At 48.0% G+C, this 18,586-nt stretch overlaps 1 protein-coding gene across 11 annotated transcripts in view; it reads left to right on the top strand.

The window, feature by feature from the left end:
* Positions 1 to 8,874: 8,874 nt before the first annotated feature.
* Positions 8,875 to 18,586, top strand: part of TPM1 (tropomyosin 1) — a 45,286-nt gene continuing 35,574 nt past the window's right edge. For 2 of the 11 annotated variants that reach the window (XM_078685279.1, XM_078685283.1), the window contains exons 1-2: positions 8,878 to 9,074; positions 13,109 to 13,234. In XM_078685279.1, the coding sequence (XP_078541405.1) occupies positions 8,961 to 9,074; positions 13,109 to 13,234 (240 nt within the window). In that variant the 5' untranslated portion in view covers positions 8,878 to 8,960. Of the gene's footprint in view, positions 9,075 to 13,108; positions 13,235 to 13,421; positions 13,548 to 18,586 lie in introns of all 11 variants that reach the window. The other 9 variants (XM_078685292.1, XM_078685291.1, XM_078685293.1 and 6 more) reach the window with 9 other exon arrangements.

The raw sequence follows: 18,586 nt of genomic DNA, 5'->3' as shown, positions 1-18,586 counted from the left end.
AGGACAGTGTTATGTTATGTTATGTTATGATAATTTATTCAGCGCACAGCTGCTCCAGCGAAGGAGCGTCCTGGCGCCTGACAAGGTACCCAACACAACAACAACTAAAAACAGTGGACTAGGAGAAGCAGGCTCAAGGAAACAAAAAAGTCTTCACAGCTCTACGAAATAAAAAGAGATTGTCGGAAGCTCGTATCTTTAAAGGAAGAGAGTTCCACAGGACCACAGCCCGAACTCGGAATGAGCGGCCTCCAGCTCGGCTAAGTTTAAACCGAGGGACCACTGCTAGATCCTGACCTAAAGATCTCAAGGAGCGAGCCAGGACGTAAGTCGTTAAGAGATTCGTGAGAATCGGGGCAGAGGAGCCTTTAAGAATTTTGAAAGACAGGCAGAGTACTTTAAATTGAATCCTCTGCTTGACTGGAAGCCAGTGGAGCGAACGTAGAGTATTGGCAGCGGAACAACACCTGGGCAGGCCCACCACAGCCCTGGCTGCCGCGTTCTGGACACGCTGCAAACGTGCAATTTCTGCTTGGTTAACCCCAACCAAGAGAGAGCTAGCGTAATCAAGCCGAGAGATCACCGTTGCTTGTAGTACCAACTGCCTGGTAGAGGCATCAAAAAATTTCAGTGCAGGTCTTAGACCTCGCAGAATGCCAAAACAACTGGCTGCAATTCTCTTGGTATGGGAGACAAAACTAAGGGCGGGATCTAGCCACACTCCAAGATTTTTTGTCTCCATTACCGGAGTCGGGTAGGCCCCAGTTCCGGAGGCCACCATATGTCGCCCCAGAGTTCCGATTTCTTGCCGATGATCATTATCTCGTTTTTTTTTGCGTTCAGCTGGAGATAGTTGGAATTCATCCAGCTGGCAAGCGCCCTCAGCCCATTCTGGAACCTAGGGGCATCCAAGTCAGCGTCCCCGCTGAGCGTGACCACCAGCTGAGTGTCGTCAGCATATGAGACCATAGTCAGGCCCCACTGCTTGACGACATCAGCCAGCGGCCTCACGTACAGATTAAATAACGTGGGACTCAGCGAGGATCCCTGCGGGACCCCCTGGTCCAGCGGATGGAAATTGGACTGATGGGGAGGAATAGCTACGCAAAAAGTTCGATCGGCCAGAAAAGAGCGGAACCACTGGAGGGCAGTCCCTGAGATACCAGCTTCTTCCAAGCGCTAGAGAAGGATATTGTGAGAAACGGTGTCAAAGGCGGCGCTAAGATCTAATAAAACAAGCGCTGCCGTTTGACCCGAATCCAACACCATGCGCAGATATTCCACCATGAAAAGAAGGGCTGTCTCCGTGCTGTGGTCAGCACGGAAACCATTCTGCGTAGGGTCTAAGATGTTTGCCCGCAGAAGGTAGTCAGAAAGGACTCTATTCACATGAGACTCCGCTACTTTCGTCGGCCATGGAAGAAGGGATATCGGAAGGTGGTTCTCTGGTTTGAGAGGATCTAAACCAGGCTTCTTAAGAATTGGCGTAACAACCGCATGCTTCCAACTGGCAGGCACCATGCCCGTAGAAAGCGAGAGGTTAATCAGCAAGCGCACCGGTAAAAGATCAAAAGACGACGGGTCCCTGAAGAGAGCCGGTCTCAAAGGATCGGCCGGAGAACCGGACTTAGTCTGTTGGGCCAATTGATTAAAGACCTCAAGCGATAGACAGGGGAAGGTATGCAGTACCCATTGTTCCTTGGGCCTAAGAGACGGTCCGATGTCCAGGGTTGAAGTAGGAAAGGAACGACGGATGCCTTGGAACTTCTCAAGAAAAAAGTTTGCCAATGCCTCACAATGTGCAATTGAACCAGTGTCATTAATGGGAGCCTTTTTTGCCATCAAATCTTTAAGAGCCTTAAAGATAGATTTGGAGGGATTAGAGCTGTTGCGGAACTCGAGAGAATAAAATGCCGCCCGTGCTCTGCAGACCGCGCAGTGGTAAGCTGTGGCGTGACCCCGGGGGCCTGGAGACCTCTGTAGTGCCCCTGAGATGGAGTGAGGGCCCGAGCCGAATGTAGCATACGTATTCTTTCCGCAACATGGCGCATGAGAGTGCAGACAGTGGGGCCTGTAGTAAAACAGAGAGGTGACCCTGGGGGGTCCTGTGGCCCAGGGATAGAACTGCATAATGCACTAGACGGCCTGACCACCCTGAGGTAAAGCAGAGTGGGGGTGCAAACCACGACGCAGGGGATGCTGCACTGACAGCTCATGGGGAGGTACCTTGATTGTTTCCCCGCCTGGCTCCAGACAGCCCCTGATGGGCATTGACTATCCTACCTGGTGCTGGGGGCAGAATGGCAGAGTGGGCCCTACTGATGGAGATGCAGGCCCTGACTCCCCCTGGTGGGCATTAAGTCGTGCGGCGCCAGGAGACAGTCAGTCGTCAAGGCATGGCCCAGCAAAGGAGCACTAACATAGGTGCACAAGACGAGTTGGGCGGAGTTAAGCTGATGAGGGGCTCACCTCTCGCTTCTTCCATCGGCAAAGACGTGCAAATGTAAGTGCTGCTGAGCACTCCTGGAGCGACAACTCCATGTGGAGGACTTGGACTCTCTACCGCCCCTGTCCAGGCTCAATTGTACAGGATCTTGGAAGACATTGTGGATACTAAGGACACCCTCCAAAGTCACATCACTACAGTGTCTGCAGAATTGGGGCTGCTGCGTGCGGACCATCATAAACTGCCCGTCAGGGTTAAAGGGACTGAAGCACACATTGAGGAGCTTTGGGCGAGTCAGAAAGCGCTGCCTTCACAAGTAACAGAACTGGCTGAGAGAGTGCAAGTATTGGAGAACCATGCTTACGATGCAGAGGGGCGCAACTGCTGCAATAATATTAATTTAATGGGTCTCCCCGAGGTCACTGAGGGAGGTGATATTGTGGCTTACCTGGAGCATTGGTTGAAGACAGAGGGGGCCCCAATGCGGATGACTCCTTCTTCGCATTGGAGATGGCGTACCAAGTGTCAGCCCGCCTACATGCCCCAGAAAAGCCACCTAGACCAGTGGTGGCCAAGCTACTCCATTATAAGGACAAAGATGTATTGCTGCAGAAGGCATGCTCAGATTGCTCTCTACAGGCGAGGAACAGTAAAGTGTCATGCTTCACAGACTTCACTGCAGTGGTGCAGTCTAAGAGAGCCTCCTACTTGGAAGTGAAGTGGGCGTTGCGCAATGAAGGGCTACAGTACTCATTGCTGTTCCGGGCATTGCTCAAAATAATGTTAGATGTCAATGCCCACTTTTGCACTAATCCGGCGGAGGCTTGGAGAAGCTTACAGGCCCAGGAACCGCCCAGAAGAGGACCGGACTGGGGGCACTGACACTAATCGCAGGTAGAGAAAGGTTACCTACTACGCATACCAGCAACTGGTGTTAAATAAACCAACAAGGTCCCACACGGAGATGGACAGGGCTGGGGTGCTCCTGGCAGTGGCGGTGATCACCGTACACATTGCGGCTGACTCAGTCAGAAGTGAGTACTCAGAACAACGCTCTGAGCAATCGGATTCGGAAAGCTCAACTCTCGACAATGCTGGCCTTCCGGTCGTCATGCCACCCACACCTGTGGAACTCCTCTGAATACTGAAAATACTGATAATGGGTGCTGCAAGCCCTATGTGGCTTGCAGCACCGCAGAGCCACATGGAGGGCTCTGCGCTGCTGAAACAGCTGCAGCCTACTGCCTGACCCAGCCTGCTGGTATCCTTTGTTGTTATTTGCCCCTTACACGTGTAGGCGGGAGGGGACCTGTTACTATGTGCTGTCCGGCTAGAGGGAGGGGCCTATGGAGCAGCAGGGAAAGGAGAGACATGGAATGCCCAGCCTCCTGGACTTGTTGGAGCCACCCCCCCCCCCCCCTTTTTAAATGCCTTTGTTTGTGATGGGGGCCTTGAACTGCTCCTGCTGGCAGGATGTCCCCATGGGCAGGCAAAATACACTGAGGCCGATGCCATGCTGATTCCCGCCTATGTACTTGTCCTACTTTACTAGGCAATTTAGGGGGCTGAGTGAAGCCATGATTGTACCGCAGTTGTTTTTTTTTACAGTTTGGATGGACAGTCATTGTTGAACTGCCCTTGGGACTGGATGTTTGGAGATTGTCTGTCGGTTTTCTGTCTCATGGGTTGACTGGCATACTGAGTTGGAAGCTGTGGTAGCAAGGAGGGGTTCACCCTGGAGGCTTTGATGGGGTGAGCACTGGTAGACGTACGTAATGGCTGACACACGCCGAGGTCTCATACTCCTGACATGGAACATTCGGGGAATGGGGTCTGCGGCTAAGCGCCACAACATACACAGATACCTTAGATGTAGCGGGATGCGCATTGCTATCAAACAAGAAACAAACCTGATGGGGTTGCGATCATGCAATTTCAGCACTGCTGGAGGGGGAAGATATTTGTGACAAAGTACTCAGCCTACAGGGGCTCTCCTCTGGGTGCAGGCACGGGTCCCATTTGAGGTGACAACCACAATAGGTAAGGAATGATGATATGCGTTGGTTACAAGCAGACTTTATGGCACACATGTTACTCTGAGAAGTGTATATGCACCTAACATGACCAGGTCACATTCCTCCATCCATTCTCCATGCCTCTTGGCCACCTGGACGCTGGTGCATTGATTTTAGGGTGGTGCTTTTATTATGCACTTGATACAGAGCTTAATCGCTCAACTCTGCCTTTGCCTGGAACGGTGGCTGATAAGCTGGCGGTGAGACTCCGGGTTTGATTGCAGACTTGCAGGCTCGAAGATGTCTAGAGGACCAGATATGGTGATGCGAGGGTCTACTCCTACTACATGCACATACACCAATGTGCAGTTAGTTTGATCAAGGCGAGAGTGCATCTTGCCTTGATCAAAACATCTGCTTGAACCTTCTGAACCAAAGTGTGAGCATCTAGGCCACTCTTTCTTGGATCATTGCCCCTTATTGATGAGCTTTCAACCTATTGGGGGGAAATAGGACTTTGGGGGGGTGGGGTTCACATATACTAACACCTTTCCAAACTTAACCACACTGGGGAAAGCGATGAACATTGGCCTTGGTGGGGAGAGGGGAGTGTTTACTTTACTATTCCCACTTAATCACTTTAAATAAAGAATTTTACCTTGGCAGAGTCAGAGTTACAATTTCCATTCCAACCTGAGGCAAATTGTTGAATAAGCTGGACTTTGGGGTGTCAGGTTTATTATTCCCACACCAAATTGAAGCACATTGTTGGCCTTAGGTGGGATTAGATTTACTATTCACACTCCAAATGTAACCATATTGAGGAATATGTTGGATGGTTGGAAGGTCTGAATAACTATTGACACTCCTAAATTAACAACACTGGGGAAAGTGTTGGACTTTCGGAGGGCCAGATTTACTTTTCCCTCTCCAAACTTAACCACATTGAAGAAAGTGTTGGGAACTCGAGAAGTTAGATTTAAAGTCCCAGTTCAAACTTAATAAAATTGTGGAAAGCGTTTGACCTTCAGGGTGCAAATTTAGTTTTTCCACTCCAAACTTAACATTGAGAAAACGTTATCCTTTGAGTGGGGGGATGGAGGGGTAGGGGAGGAGGAGGGGGTTGCAGATTTACCATTCCCCTCTCCAAATGTAACCACATTGGAGAAAGTGTTGCTGTTGGCGGGGATGGTCATATTGACTAACCCCACTTCAAACTTAACCACAATATAGAAAATAATGGACTTTGGGGAGAGTGATTCCCCTGAACAATCAAATTACAATCTTTACCACAACCTACTCAAGAAATAAAGTAGATTTTAAAAAATGCTAAAGTAAATCCAATTTCTTAAAATTAAAAATCTCAAAAACACTTATACCTATTAATAAAAAAGTATTTCAAAACTAAATAAATATTTTTTATGCAAATTATTTAAGAAAAAAATAAAAAAATTATTAAAAAATCATTACAAAAGAAACTTAAAATGTTAAATTAATTACTATATTTTTCCACATCCAAGTCTTAATTATTTTTTTTAAATCAAATACACATAAAAAATGTACCAAACCAAAAGCAAATGCAATGTTTCACATTTATAAAAAATAATACAAAAATGATATTAAAAAATGCTTCCCACCCAATTCTCCTACTAACCTTACAGCTCCTTAACAAATGAAGTAAAAAAAATATTATAAAAATATTTTTTTTAAATACACAATTAACTTAATAAATAAAATAACCATTACATATCATGGTATTTGATAAAACAATATCAAATATAATATTTGAAAATATGTTAAAAACCGATATTTTCACACGCAATAGTAGATACCACAATAAAATAGACAACATGTTATTACTGCAATGATATTAATGACTAATGATATTTTTCAATCAATATTAAGGTTGTGCACTGTTGTACGACTTCCATTATCAGGGTCTAGGTGTAAGACTCATGTTAGAAGATGTTATTATAATGGTCCCATTCTGAGGGTATTGGGATAAAATCCTTCATGTTTCTATTATTATTTCAAGACTCTAGTTTTCTGGACATGGTTTAACAGCCCGAGCGGGATATAGATGTAAGTAAGATCCTTAATTTCAGGCTATAATAAAATGAGTACTGTTTTCCGTGTGTTGTACAGCACAATTTTAGAAGACTGTAAAGTCCCTCAACCTCCAAGCGATGTAACTCAGGGTGTTGTAAGACTAATTCTCAGGGCCTTATTTAGAGAACTCTGGTATAATTGTAATGAAAAACACCATCCTTTAAGTTTTAAGTGTCCCTACCTGGACCCATCATGACTCCATGGTGTGAAAGACTGTCTTTGCCCCCTCAGAGTGGTGTAACACTCCATGACCTAATATCCCCTCCACTCTGGGCATTGTGACCCCTGTTAGCATGGTATAATTTAAAGAATGGCATTAACACTCTATTGAAATACTCCATCCTTGCCAGCTTACAAGTGCACAAACTTTGCCACAAGTAGGTTACAGATCTTCTCCATTTGTCTGAGAGAGTTCTAAGGACATCTTTCCGGTTGTTGTGATCCCTATCCTTGGGTATGTTGAATGTCACCCCAGGGCTGCAAATCCTGGACTTTGGGTACTCCAAGACACTGCCCCGTGGTGCTGTAAGCCCTCCATTCTGGGACTGCTATAGGTTTCATTGTCATGCTTCTGTAAGACTGGTCCTCGTTGTGTAGTAGGACCGCTCACTATCTAGGTGCTAAAACACTCGTTTTTCAGGGTGTTGTAGAACCCTCTTTTCGATTATGCAAGGTCTCTGCTCTTGATATTATTCCAAAACCAGAGCTTAATTTGACCCGGTGGTTTCTGGTGCTCGGCACCAGTGCTTATTTATCAACACTGGCCATGTGACAGTCTGCCACATGATAGTGTTGTCTGGCTAATTTATAGATGACCACAACAACCAATAATAATTGATTCAATATAAATGAATACAAATGACTATTACCTGCCACCCAAGTCAATCTTGTAGCTTTGGGGGCCTGGAATACTCTGAATTGTCACAATTTTAAGAGTGTGATGGTCAGTAGTTGAGTTGTTAGGCATAGGCAGCATGGCAAGGACAATGTGTTGTACAAGCTGCAAAGGCCTCCTGACGAGAGCCCGGGACCTTATGTTTTTTTACAAATTAAGCACTGTGTAAAACCCACCCTGAGGGTGCTGCAAGCTCTCCTCCTTTAGGGTGGTGATATTTGGACCACATTGAGGGTATGGTTGGACCTCCGTGCTTGGGGATTACAATAATAGCACATCTTATTCTCAGGGAATGAGCTTTAAATGGGCCAGAACTGTCAGGTACTGAGTAGCTGCACTTCTTTATTTTGAGAGGGAGAATAGGTGCACATCTCAGCACCTGAAGAGTAGGGCACTTCCCAGAAGCTAATAGGTACCCCGGTATGGGGTCACTGCACTTCTATTTTCCCATCCAAGCACTGGGTATGTTTTACAATTCATACCATTACTATTTGGCCGAGTCCAAGTACCATCTAATTCATACAACGCCCCCACCTCGCATATAGCTCCGTCCTCAGGGTGCTGCACGACATGTTCACAGGGTACCATTCAAGACTCCCGAACGCAGTGTGTTTAAATATAAAGTCGTAAGGGCTGAATGTGCCCCCTCTCTATTCGAGACGTGCACCCCACTATCGGCACGGACTGTCAGAGTTGTCATACTGAGGGCCCTGTCAGGACACTCACTGCAAGACTTGCACCCTCAGGGCGCTGTAAGCACCATTCTCAGGGGCGCGTAACCTTCCTACCCCCGCCCCTCGGGGTGCCTTATATCCCCTTGCCACCCTGTAAGGTGAGACCCACCCCCCGCGGCATGACACTCCGGTTCTCGGGGTGCTTAATCTCCATTTCCACAGTGACGTAAATGCCACGCTCGTGGCCGCATCCCGGGGGTGGAAATCTCATGCTAAGAATCCAGCTATTCTCAGGGTGTCCGAAGTCCCATAGTTAAAGCATTATTATAGGACGCACTCCCCCACCCAAAGGCAGGCACCCCCAGGGTCTGCGAGTCCCACCCTCAGGGTCTTAGAGTCCCACCCTCCGGGTCTGTGTGACACCCTGGGCTTCCCTCAAGCCCCACCCTCCGGGGCAGCTCGAGGCGAAGCGCCACACCCCCTCCCCCCTCGACCCGTCCTGGCCGAAGTTTAGAAATAGCGGCCCCGGCCCCCTCCACCAGCCCTCGGCCCCATATATAGTCACATCCTCGGTCAAATGTTTGACGGCAGCGAATGGGCGTCGGGGCCCGGCGGGCGGGGGGCGGCGGGGGCCGGGGCCAGGCCGGCGCTTCCAAAAAAGTCTAGCGCCCTCGGAATGCGCCGGCCCCCCCTGCCGCCGTACTTATAGTGCGGGAGGCCCGCCTGGCCCCGCACTCCGCTCCCGCCTCCGCCGCCGCAGCACCAGCCGCACCGCGCTCCGTTCCGCTCCCGCCGCCCGGCCCACCACACCCGCCGCCGCCATGGACGCCATCAAGAAGAAGATGCAGATGCTCAAGCTGGACAAGGAGAATGCCATGGACCGGGCAGAGCAGGCGGAGGCCGACAAGAAGGGGGCCGAGGACAAGAGCAAGCAGGTCTGCACCCACGTATCCCTCCGCCGCCGGCTAGGAGAAATAGTGCGCCGGGCAGGGGGGCGCTGGGGACCCCGGCCGGGCTGACAAGCCACTTAAGGAAAAGTTAGGCGGCTCACAGCCTCCACCGGCGCGATCCAGTCAGCAAGCATCCTCGCTGCAGTTAAGCACCCTAGCACCATGGTCAGGTCCCAAAGACGTCTTTACTGGCTGCTTCTGTGGTCTGGATGGAGCCCAGCACCTAGAGTCTAAATAGTGGATTTTTATCACTTTACTGGTTCTATTTCTTCTTCTTGTTTTTTTTATAAATGGACCCAGGCACCTAGAATACGTTTTGGGATTGTTTTCCACGTGGTGTGTTTCTGGCAGAATATTGGGATACTCTAAAAGTCTTCAATTTGTGATTCAAGAGTGTGAAAGTGTATAATCTGAGATACATTGCACCAGTTTTGGCTGTGCTTAGCTCCAGAAATGGAGAAAAATACAATTATATATTGATGTCATCCCGTCTGCGAGTAACTATGGCAGTGGACCGTGCGGATTGGGGATTCGTACACTTTTTTATGTGCCTGTGGTTAGCTGTGCACTTTAAGTGCCTGTGGTTAGTTGTGGCAGATGAATTCGATCTGTTGGAATGTGTGTGATTCACCCCCTGGTTATAGGGAAGGCAGACCGGTCTGTGGGATGTACTCATCTCATCCTGTCTGTGGAAACCTTTTTTGGTGAAATATATTTCAGTTTGGGTGTAGTCTCCCTTTCAGGTCTCTGGTGATAAAGGGTCCTGCAGACGTTTATTGACCAGCAGCCCCCCACCGGCTCTCCCTCGCAGGGTTGAGGGGTGCCGCGTACATGGATGCGCCCGCCCTCTACAGCTTCGCAGTGAGCGCCGGGGGTGAACATGATTTATTTCCCATAAAAGGCGTTATTCCGAGAGTTGCAAAGTCAAGTCTTTGAAAATAGATGTCCTTTTCGATAGAGTGCCCTCTGTTGAGGAGGGGGTGGGATCCTGTAACATGTATAGCGCCTACCACTCCTGACCATGCTTGACCGGTGTGTAACAGGGTCGCCGCCTCAACAGAGTGCACTCTATCTAGAAGGCCATCTGTTTTGCAACGACTTGACATTGCTGTAACTCGAAGCGGCAAGAATAAAAGAATGTTCCTGGAAAGAGAGATCTAGAAAGTTGGGTGTTTGTAGGGGGGTCCGCCCCCTCGCTTGTCGTTTCAGCTTTACTCTTTGTAGCCCCCCAGGGAGTCGTTGTTCAGCAGCAAAATCCAATATCGACAAGGGGACAGGAATTCCCACGAACCGGATGTGAGGCTAGAAAGGGCGGTGGGCGAGCGGCATCCCTGTGCGGGAAGTCCCAGGTGGGGGGACGTGGGTGGGGGTTGTGTGGTAAGTGAAATGTGGGGAGGGGGGGGGGTCTTGTATGTGCGAAGAAGGGGAGCCCTGTCAGTGTGTTTCAGGAGAGTTCTTTGCGAGGAGGGGAAGCCATGTGTGTGGAAGAGGGGGTCTGTGATTGTGTGTGAAGGGGGCCCCTTGTGTGAGGGGAGAGTAGCCCTGTGTGGGAACTTCCGGATGGAGTGGGGATGTAGAGGGGGGGCGCTGCGTGGAACCGGTGGGATCTGTGCTTGCGAGGAAGGGGAGCATTTGTAATTGCATTTATATATGCCTGTCTACCCCTGAGAAAGCATCCAGGCGCTTTTCGGCGAGTAGCACGCTACTCCTGAACCTAAAAGGATTAGTGGTGAATTACTATATGGTTCTGTGCTTGGGGTGAAGTGTCTGAGAAGAGATGGGTCTTCTGTGTGGGGAAGCAGCCCCGTCTAGGAAAAGAGAAGAGTGTATATGACATCCTAACAAAATACATTAACCACGAGATATGTGTAAGACATCGCTATATGGCACACAACCCTGTGATGTGTTTAACATACAACACCTCAGAAAAGCTACTCTTGTGTTTGCGTAGAGGATCACAGGGTGTACCATAACCATGGGTTATGTGCAGGGATCACCACAGTGTATTGTAACTATGGGGATTGTGTAGGGATTACCAGTGTGCACTGTAACTGTAGAGTAAGTGCAGTAACTATGGCAGGGTAGTGATTACCACAGAGTGCAGTAACTAAGGAGGGGTAGTAATTACAATAGAGGGGTAGTGATCACCAAAGAGTGTAGTATCTATAGGGCGGTAATGGTTACCATAGAGTGTAGAAACTATGAGGGGCGCTGTACATAGCAGATGAATATAGAGTTCATGGACTCTTTGTGATACCAATAATATATCACTATAGAGCACAGAAACTCTATGGGGTTGGGTATAGGGAAATCATACACAGTGCAGACTCTATGGGGCACGTAGAGGGAATAATCATAGAGTAAAGTAACTGTGGAGGGTACACACAGGAAACACTATAGAGTAGGTATAGGGAAACAATATAGGGTATAGTGCCTATGGGGCACATGTAAATGAACAATCTAGAGTAGAGTGATTCTATAGGAACTAATCAGTGAGTGAACTAGCTGATAGGGCCTGTAGAAGGAATCGCCATAGGATGCAGGGGATCCGTAGGCTCTGTTTAGGGGCATCGCCATTGAGGAAAGCGGGTCTATAGCACCACTCACCATCTCAGCCTACAGTGTAGAATAACCCCATTGACCCATTGAGTACAAAGAGTCTATAAATTCAGTATACGCAAACTCCATTGAGATGGTGAGTCAGCAGGTCCTGTAGACGAAAGCTCAATCGAGGACAGCGAGTCTGCAGGCTCGGAGGATAAATTCTCTACTGAGGACAGTAAAGCCACAGGGCGTGACAATGATAGCCCCATTAATAGAAGCATTCCATGAGGTTGAGTCTGCATAAAGCTGATGTGTTTGAGTAAAGTTGTGCATCAGAGAGATGGCTGTGCCCTCATTCCTGTAGGCATTTTGGTAGATTATGAGTGGTCCCTTTGGCAGGGATATCCTGCAGCTCACTCCTCCTTGTCTTCTGGTACTATGTATTTTGAGAGTTTGGGGGGTCTCCCTGGTCACTGTGTGCCTGCAGGGCACCCCTCCTTTGCCATTTATGATATGTGGCATGTGAATTGGTCGTCTGGATGACTTGTGTTTGCCTGTAGTTGTCATTTTTTGACTGAAGTTATGTAGTGTGTGAGGCTGTAAATCTTACGTTTGGTTGTCACCACATTCGCCGGTCAGTGCTGTTATGCAGTGTGTGAAATTGTGTTCTTTCCATGCATTTAATCCTGTAGTTATCCCTTCCTTCACTTGTGATGGCGTGTAGTGTGTGAGTTTGGGGCTTTCCTGTGCAGTGTGTGCCTGTAGCTGTCCGCACATTCACCAGGCCTGTGATGTTACCTAGTGAATTGTGGGGTGTGTCTCTGCAGTGTTTGCCTGTAGCTCTCCATTCGCCTGATATGTTGTGCAGTATGTGAAGTATGATCTATTCCTGCATGGCAGCCTTTAGTTCTCCCCTGTAAACAACCTTTACAACGCAACTTTTACCACGCAGTGCCTTACAACGCAACTTTTACAACGCAAACCATTACAACGCATTGCACTGGGGGGGCGCTCTAGGATAGGGAATAGGTTTAATGTACTATCCAACACCTTCCCTACTATCCACGGGGACTGGAGTTGGAATAGTAATTTAAACAACTCACTATCCAGCGCCTAAAAGCATTATGCGTTGTAATGGTATGCGTTGTAAAAACCACGTTGTAAAGGCATGCGATGTAAAAGCATGTGTTGTAATGTCATACATCCGTTCTCCCCTGTGATGAGGTGTAGTGTGTGAGTTTGGGGTCTGTGATGTTATGCAGTGTGTCAGGTCTGGGCCCTGTCTGTGCAATATTCGCCTGTGATAACGTGTAGGGTGTGAGATTGAGGTATCCCTGCGCACAGTGCGCCTGTAGTTCTCCCCTTGAGCAAGGCCCATGGTATTATGCAGTGTGTCGGGTCTGATTTTTGTCTGTGCATCTTAGCCTGTATATCATGCTGAGCTCTCCTGTGCCTGTGATTCTGTGTGGTTGTAGTTAGAGGAGGAGATTGTGCAGCTGGAGAAGCAGCTGCGGGTCGCGGAGGACGAGCGGGACAGGGTGCTGGAAGAGTTCCAGAAATCCGAGGAGAGACTGCTCACCGCCGATGAGACGGCGACTAAGGTATCCCTCCGCAGTGCCACTCTCTAACGCTCTTCTTTTCTCTCTCTCTCTCTCTCTCTCTCTCTCTTTCCCTTCCTCTCTTTCTGTCCGCCCTCTCCCTGTCTGTCTGTCCGCCTGTCTCTTCTGTCTATTCACCCACGCTGCCTCCGCTGCACCCCCACCCCCTGCACACCTCACCCGCCCCCAGCTGGAGGACGAGCTGGTAGCCCTGCAGAAGAAGCTGAAGGGTACTGAGGATGAACTGGACAAGTACTCTGAAGCCCTGAAGGACGCCCAGGAGAAGTTGGAATTGGCCGACAAGAAAGCCACCGACGTAAGTAGAGCACTCCCTCCCCCTGACACCCCCTGCGAACACCGCTACCGCTGGACCCCCGCGAGGGGGACTTGCACCCGTGCATGCCTCACATGGCACCAAGATGGAACCTTTGACATGCATTGATAACCAATCTCTGTTTCAGGTACATGCAAAGAATGCCCGAGGCGGACTGTGAACGTGTTGTTTGGGCATCTGATACACCCTCATCCAATACACACACACACAGCTATGTATCTGGTGGTGCAAACTACGGTGGATTAGGGAAGACAATACTTGTCAGGAGATAACACATATAGCTATGCATCTGGTGGTGCAAACTACGGTGGCTTAGGGAAGACAATAATTGTCAGGAGATAACGCATACAGCTAGGCATCTAATGGTGCAGACTACAGTGGCTTAGTCAGGACAATACTTGGCAGGTGATAACACACACATACAACTATGCATCTGGTGGTGCAAACTACGGTGGCTTAGGGAAGACAATACTTGTCAGGAGATAACACATACAGCTGTGCCTCTGGTGGTGCAAACTACGGTGGCTTAGGGAAGACAATACTTGTCAGGAGATAACACATACAGCTGTGCCTCTGATGGTGCAAACTATGGTGGCTTGGTGAGGACAATACTTGTCACATCACATGAGACTCACGTGACTACACATCACATATAGCTATGCATCTGGTGGTGCAAACTACGGTGGATTAGTGAAGACAATACTTATCAAGAGATAACGCATACAGCTAGGCATCTAATGGTGCAGACTACAGTGGCTTAGTCAGGACAATACTTGGCAGGTGATAACACACACATACAACTATGCATCTGGTTGTGCAAACTATGGTGGCTTAGTGAGGCCAATAGTTGTCAGGCGATATCCATGTCTGTTGTGTTGCACCTAAATATGAGGTTGCAGAGCCTTTCTTTGTGATGTGGCCTCTTGCAGTCCAGATGTCCCTGGCCATAGAGTGTATGCTTGCCTCCTAGGCTTCTCAGCGCTTTATTAGCTCACATAATGTATCATAATCGTCGATTAATAGCATTGGTCACTTTATGCCCAATTAATTTGCATAATTTTCACTTTTAGTCATCAATATAGCACTCCCTGTGCTGCTGCCATCCCAGTGCCCATGTGCCAACCAACTTGCTGTCCAAGGGTTAATGACGCGAAAAAGTGTAGTTAACACAATGATCGGCACATCAGAAGGACACGAGGGTGGATAGCTGATGAAAGCTCCTAGCATAAATCAGAGCAATCTCAGGGGTGGCATCTGAAAACAGAGTGCAAAACCATACTGGGAAAATATAGAATTCAAAACATAGACTACTAAAATGTCGACCATATCCAAACATCGCTCTACAAAAAAGTTCACCTGTGCTTAGTCCCACCATCAAGCATTTGCCAAAAATATATTAGAGCAGGAGTTAAAATACAAAATTAGAATGGTGTAAACTCAGTATTTCGTCAGTGTCTGTTTTGTTTTTATTTATATATTTGCATAATGTGTCTTATAGTCTGTTTTCACATTGAATCATGCCTGGTTTACATTGGCACATCTTGTGATTTTACACACATCAATTGAGACCTTGGTCTCACTGTTGAGGGCCTGACCTGCAGTTCCCTGCTTCCAACAAGCGAGGGCGCCTCTTCGCTCTTAAGGAAGCACTTGCAGTCCTGTTTCTTCAAACACCTGAGGCGCTCGTGGAGTGCTGGGCTTGGGTCTGGCCACCACGGTGCCCCTCAGTGCACAGCAGCTGAGGCTTCTGGGACACATGGAGGCTCGGACGCACCCAACAGGCCCCGGCAGACGGGGGGTGGCAGCTGTCATTCCATTGTGTATCTTGAGATGAGAGCTCGGCCCTGGCATCTGCCAAGGAGAAAAAATAGAGTGAGAGTCAGCAAGGCGGAAGATGACACCTGCTGGCTCTGCAGTCTGAGGAGACAGGCAAGGAGGCCGGGGATATATATAGTCTTTAGCTTTATATGGTCTAGTCTGAGAGCTCCTTCCCCACCTGCTCGCCCCCCAGAATGCCTTAAGTAGCCTAAAGTAGGAACGTTATTTCATTTTACGCAGAATAGTTCTCAAATTAAAATATCTAGACCTCAGTGAGAACACAGGCTACTAAGACCCGAAATAAAATTAAATGACATTTCGAGTTATTTTATTTAGCCCTGAATTTTAACACGTAGCAAATGTATAAGTTCTTTTTTTTATATATATATATTTTTATTTAAAAAAATTACAACGTTTATTCCCCTAACTCCTCCCCACCCCCCCCCCCCCCCTTGCACAGGACATGAAAAAAGCAAAAAATACAATCAAGTTTCGTTTTTTCTACGACATTTCTATATCTCAGGTTACAGTAATTCACCCTAGAAATGTATAAGTTCTCATAATGTTGGCAACAATAGAAAGCATGCTAAACAAAATTGGATACATTAAAATATGCCCAAAATCAACGTTGTCAGTTAGATTAGCTGAGCCAGGATTAAAATCCAGGACTATTAACGAATAAATATGCTAGCCCATACTTTGCAATTCCAGCTGCCATCAGTCACGCTTGGGGTGGAGGGCATCTGTTGATGGAGCCCCAATTGACCTGCTAAAAGACATAGTGGAAAAATGTATTCACAACCTGAATACATGTGAGCTTGAAAAGGCAGCGGCGGTATTCTGTCGACATGGAATCCGTGAGCGCATGGCTGGCCTAAAAAAACACCGGCTTCTTGGAATGCCCGGCCCGTGTGTGTGCTGTGGGCAGGCTGCCCTCGGAGGAGGTTTGTTTAACTTGATTAAGACGCTGCATATAGATCCCGGCCTAGATAGTCCTTATAAGGAAATGTATGCGGCCTCCTTGGCCAGGCCTCCCGGTGGAAGGCAGGCGGCCGCGGCCGGGACACGCACGCCCTTCAGTGCGGGCTCTTTGCAGCATGCCCGTGGTTTAAGGGAAGAGACAGCGGGGATTGGCGGCCTGTATGCGCCAATAAAAGGGGGAGATTGTTCTGGAGCCACTTTCTCCCATAAAATCGTTTGCCTTTTTGTGGCTCTCCCTGGCTTCCTTGCCGTTCCTGTTCCGCCATTGTGCCTGACTCTGCCCTGAAGGGGAGGGGGCATGAATAGGCCATTGTTTTGTCCCTACGCAGAGTTTGTTCTGCTAGGGGGAATATTTGTAGGATGGAGGAATGCAGGGGCCACCCATGCCAGGAGCTCTCCCCCTTTCAGCCAGGATCACATTACACCCCCTCCTGGACGGAGAAACCTGGCCAGAGCCGACTTCCTTTCCAGCTGGAAAAAGCGAGGCATCCCGACCGAGGGGGGCTCTGGGGGGCTCTGGTGCCTCGTGTGAACAAAGATAATTAATGCTGTATGTCCTTGGAGTTGCACTTTCACCCAAATACCTTTAATTGATAAGATTTAGATTCGGTTGTTAGCCAATCCAAATTGACTTCGATGTTATCGACCCTAGTAGAATGAAAGCCAGGAAATAAAATACAAGTATTACAAACTGATAGATTTGTATTCTGAATTCCCCAAGCAATCATATTATTTTAAGCAATGTCCTTCAAAATCTTTACGCTATATTGCAGTCGGACGCAGGACAATTAAAAATTGTATGGCGTTTTCTATTTGCGGGTCGTTTTTAATCCCTCAAATAAACCCTAGACTACATGCACTACCTTTCAAGTCATAAAGTGTCTGTGTCCTTGTTGCACTTAGCTATATCATGAGGTTCCTCGAGTGTCTGCTGTTGGAAAATCTTCAAGGGCTGCACTGGTACTTCTCGCCAGGGCTGTGATACTCTTTGGGTGACAGTACTGCCACCTTGCCCCTTGGCTGTGGCAGCACTTCTCATTAGGGTGACGATCGTTTTAAGTGATACTGGCACTTTTTATCACCCTTGTGATAATGTAACATTTGTAAAGCGCTCTGATACCCTTCCAGGGCCTAGTTCGCGCTATATAAAACGTTATTAATTAATACAAATAATGTGTAGGTGACAATACCAGCACTTCTCATCAGTTAGGATCGGTGTATGTGACAGTACTGCCACTTTTCCCCCTGGTTGTGGCAGCACTTCTCATTAGGGTGACGATCGTTTTAGGTGACTGTACTGGCACTTTTTATCACCGTTGTGATAATGTAACATTTGTAAAGCGCTCTGATACCTTTCCAGGGCCTAGTTCGCGCTATATAAAACGTTATTAATTAATACAAATAATGTGTAGGTGACAATACCAGCACTTCTCATCAGTTAGGATCGGTGTATGTGACAGTACTGGTACTTTTCACCATGGTTGTGATAATGTGTAGGTGACAATAACAGCACTTCTCATTGGAGCGAGGATCGGTGTATGTGACAGTTCAGGCACTTTAGGTGACAACACTAGCACTTCTCAGAACGAAGATCGGTGTATGTGACAGTACAGGCACTTTAGGTGAAAACACCAGCACTTCTCATTAGAGCGAGGATCGGTGTATGTGACAGTACAGGCACTTTAGGTGACAACTCCAGAACTTCTCATTAGAGCGAGGAACGGTGTATGTGACAGTAATGGCACTTTAGGTGAAAACACCAGCACTTCTCATTAGAGCGAGGATCGGTGTATGTGACAGTACTGGCACTTTAGGTGACAATACCAGTACTTCTCATTAGATCGAGGGTCGGTGTATGTGACAGCACCGGCACTTTTCACTATGGTTGCGATAATGTGTAAGTGACAATAGTACCTCTCATGCGAGGTAGGATCGTTGTATGTGACAGCCCCGGCACTTTCATCTCAAATGTGATAAAATGTAGGTGACTATGCTAGTACTTTTCATACGAGCGAGGATCGTTGTATGTGACAGCACTGGCACTTTTGATGAGGGTTGTGATCATTTGTAGGGGGCAATGCAAGCACTTCTTATCAGATTTGGTATCGTTGCATGTGAAGATACCGGCACTTTTTCATCAGGGTTGTGGTGGTTGGTATATGTCATTTTAAGCAGTGTCGTGGTCGTTTTAAGGAACAGAGACAGCATTTCTCGGCTCGCCG

Source organism: Lissotriton helveticus, chromosome 3_2 (genome assembly GCF_964261635.1).
Source record: "Lissotriton helveticus chromosome 3_2, aLisHel1.1, whole genome shotgun sequence".
NCBI classification, from domain to species: domain Eukaryota; kingdom Metazoa; phylum Chordata; class Amphibia; order Caudata; family Salamandridae; genus Lissotriton; species Lissotriton helveticus.
This window is presented reverse-complemented; position numbering and strand designations above follow the sequence as displayed.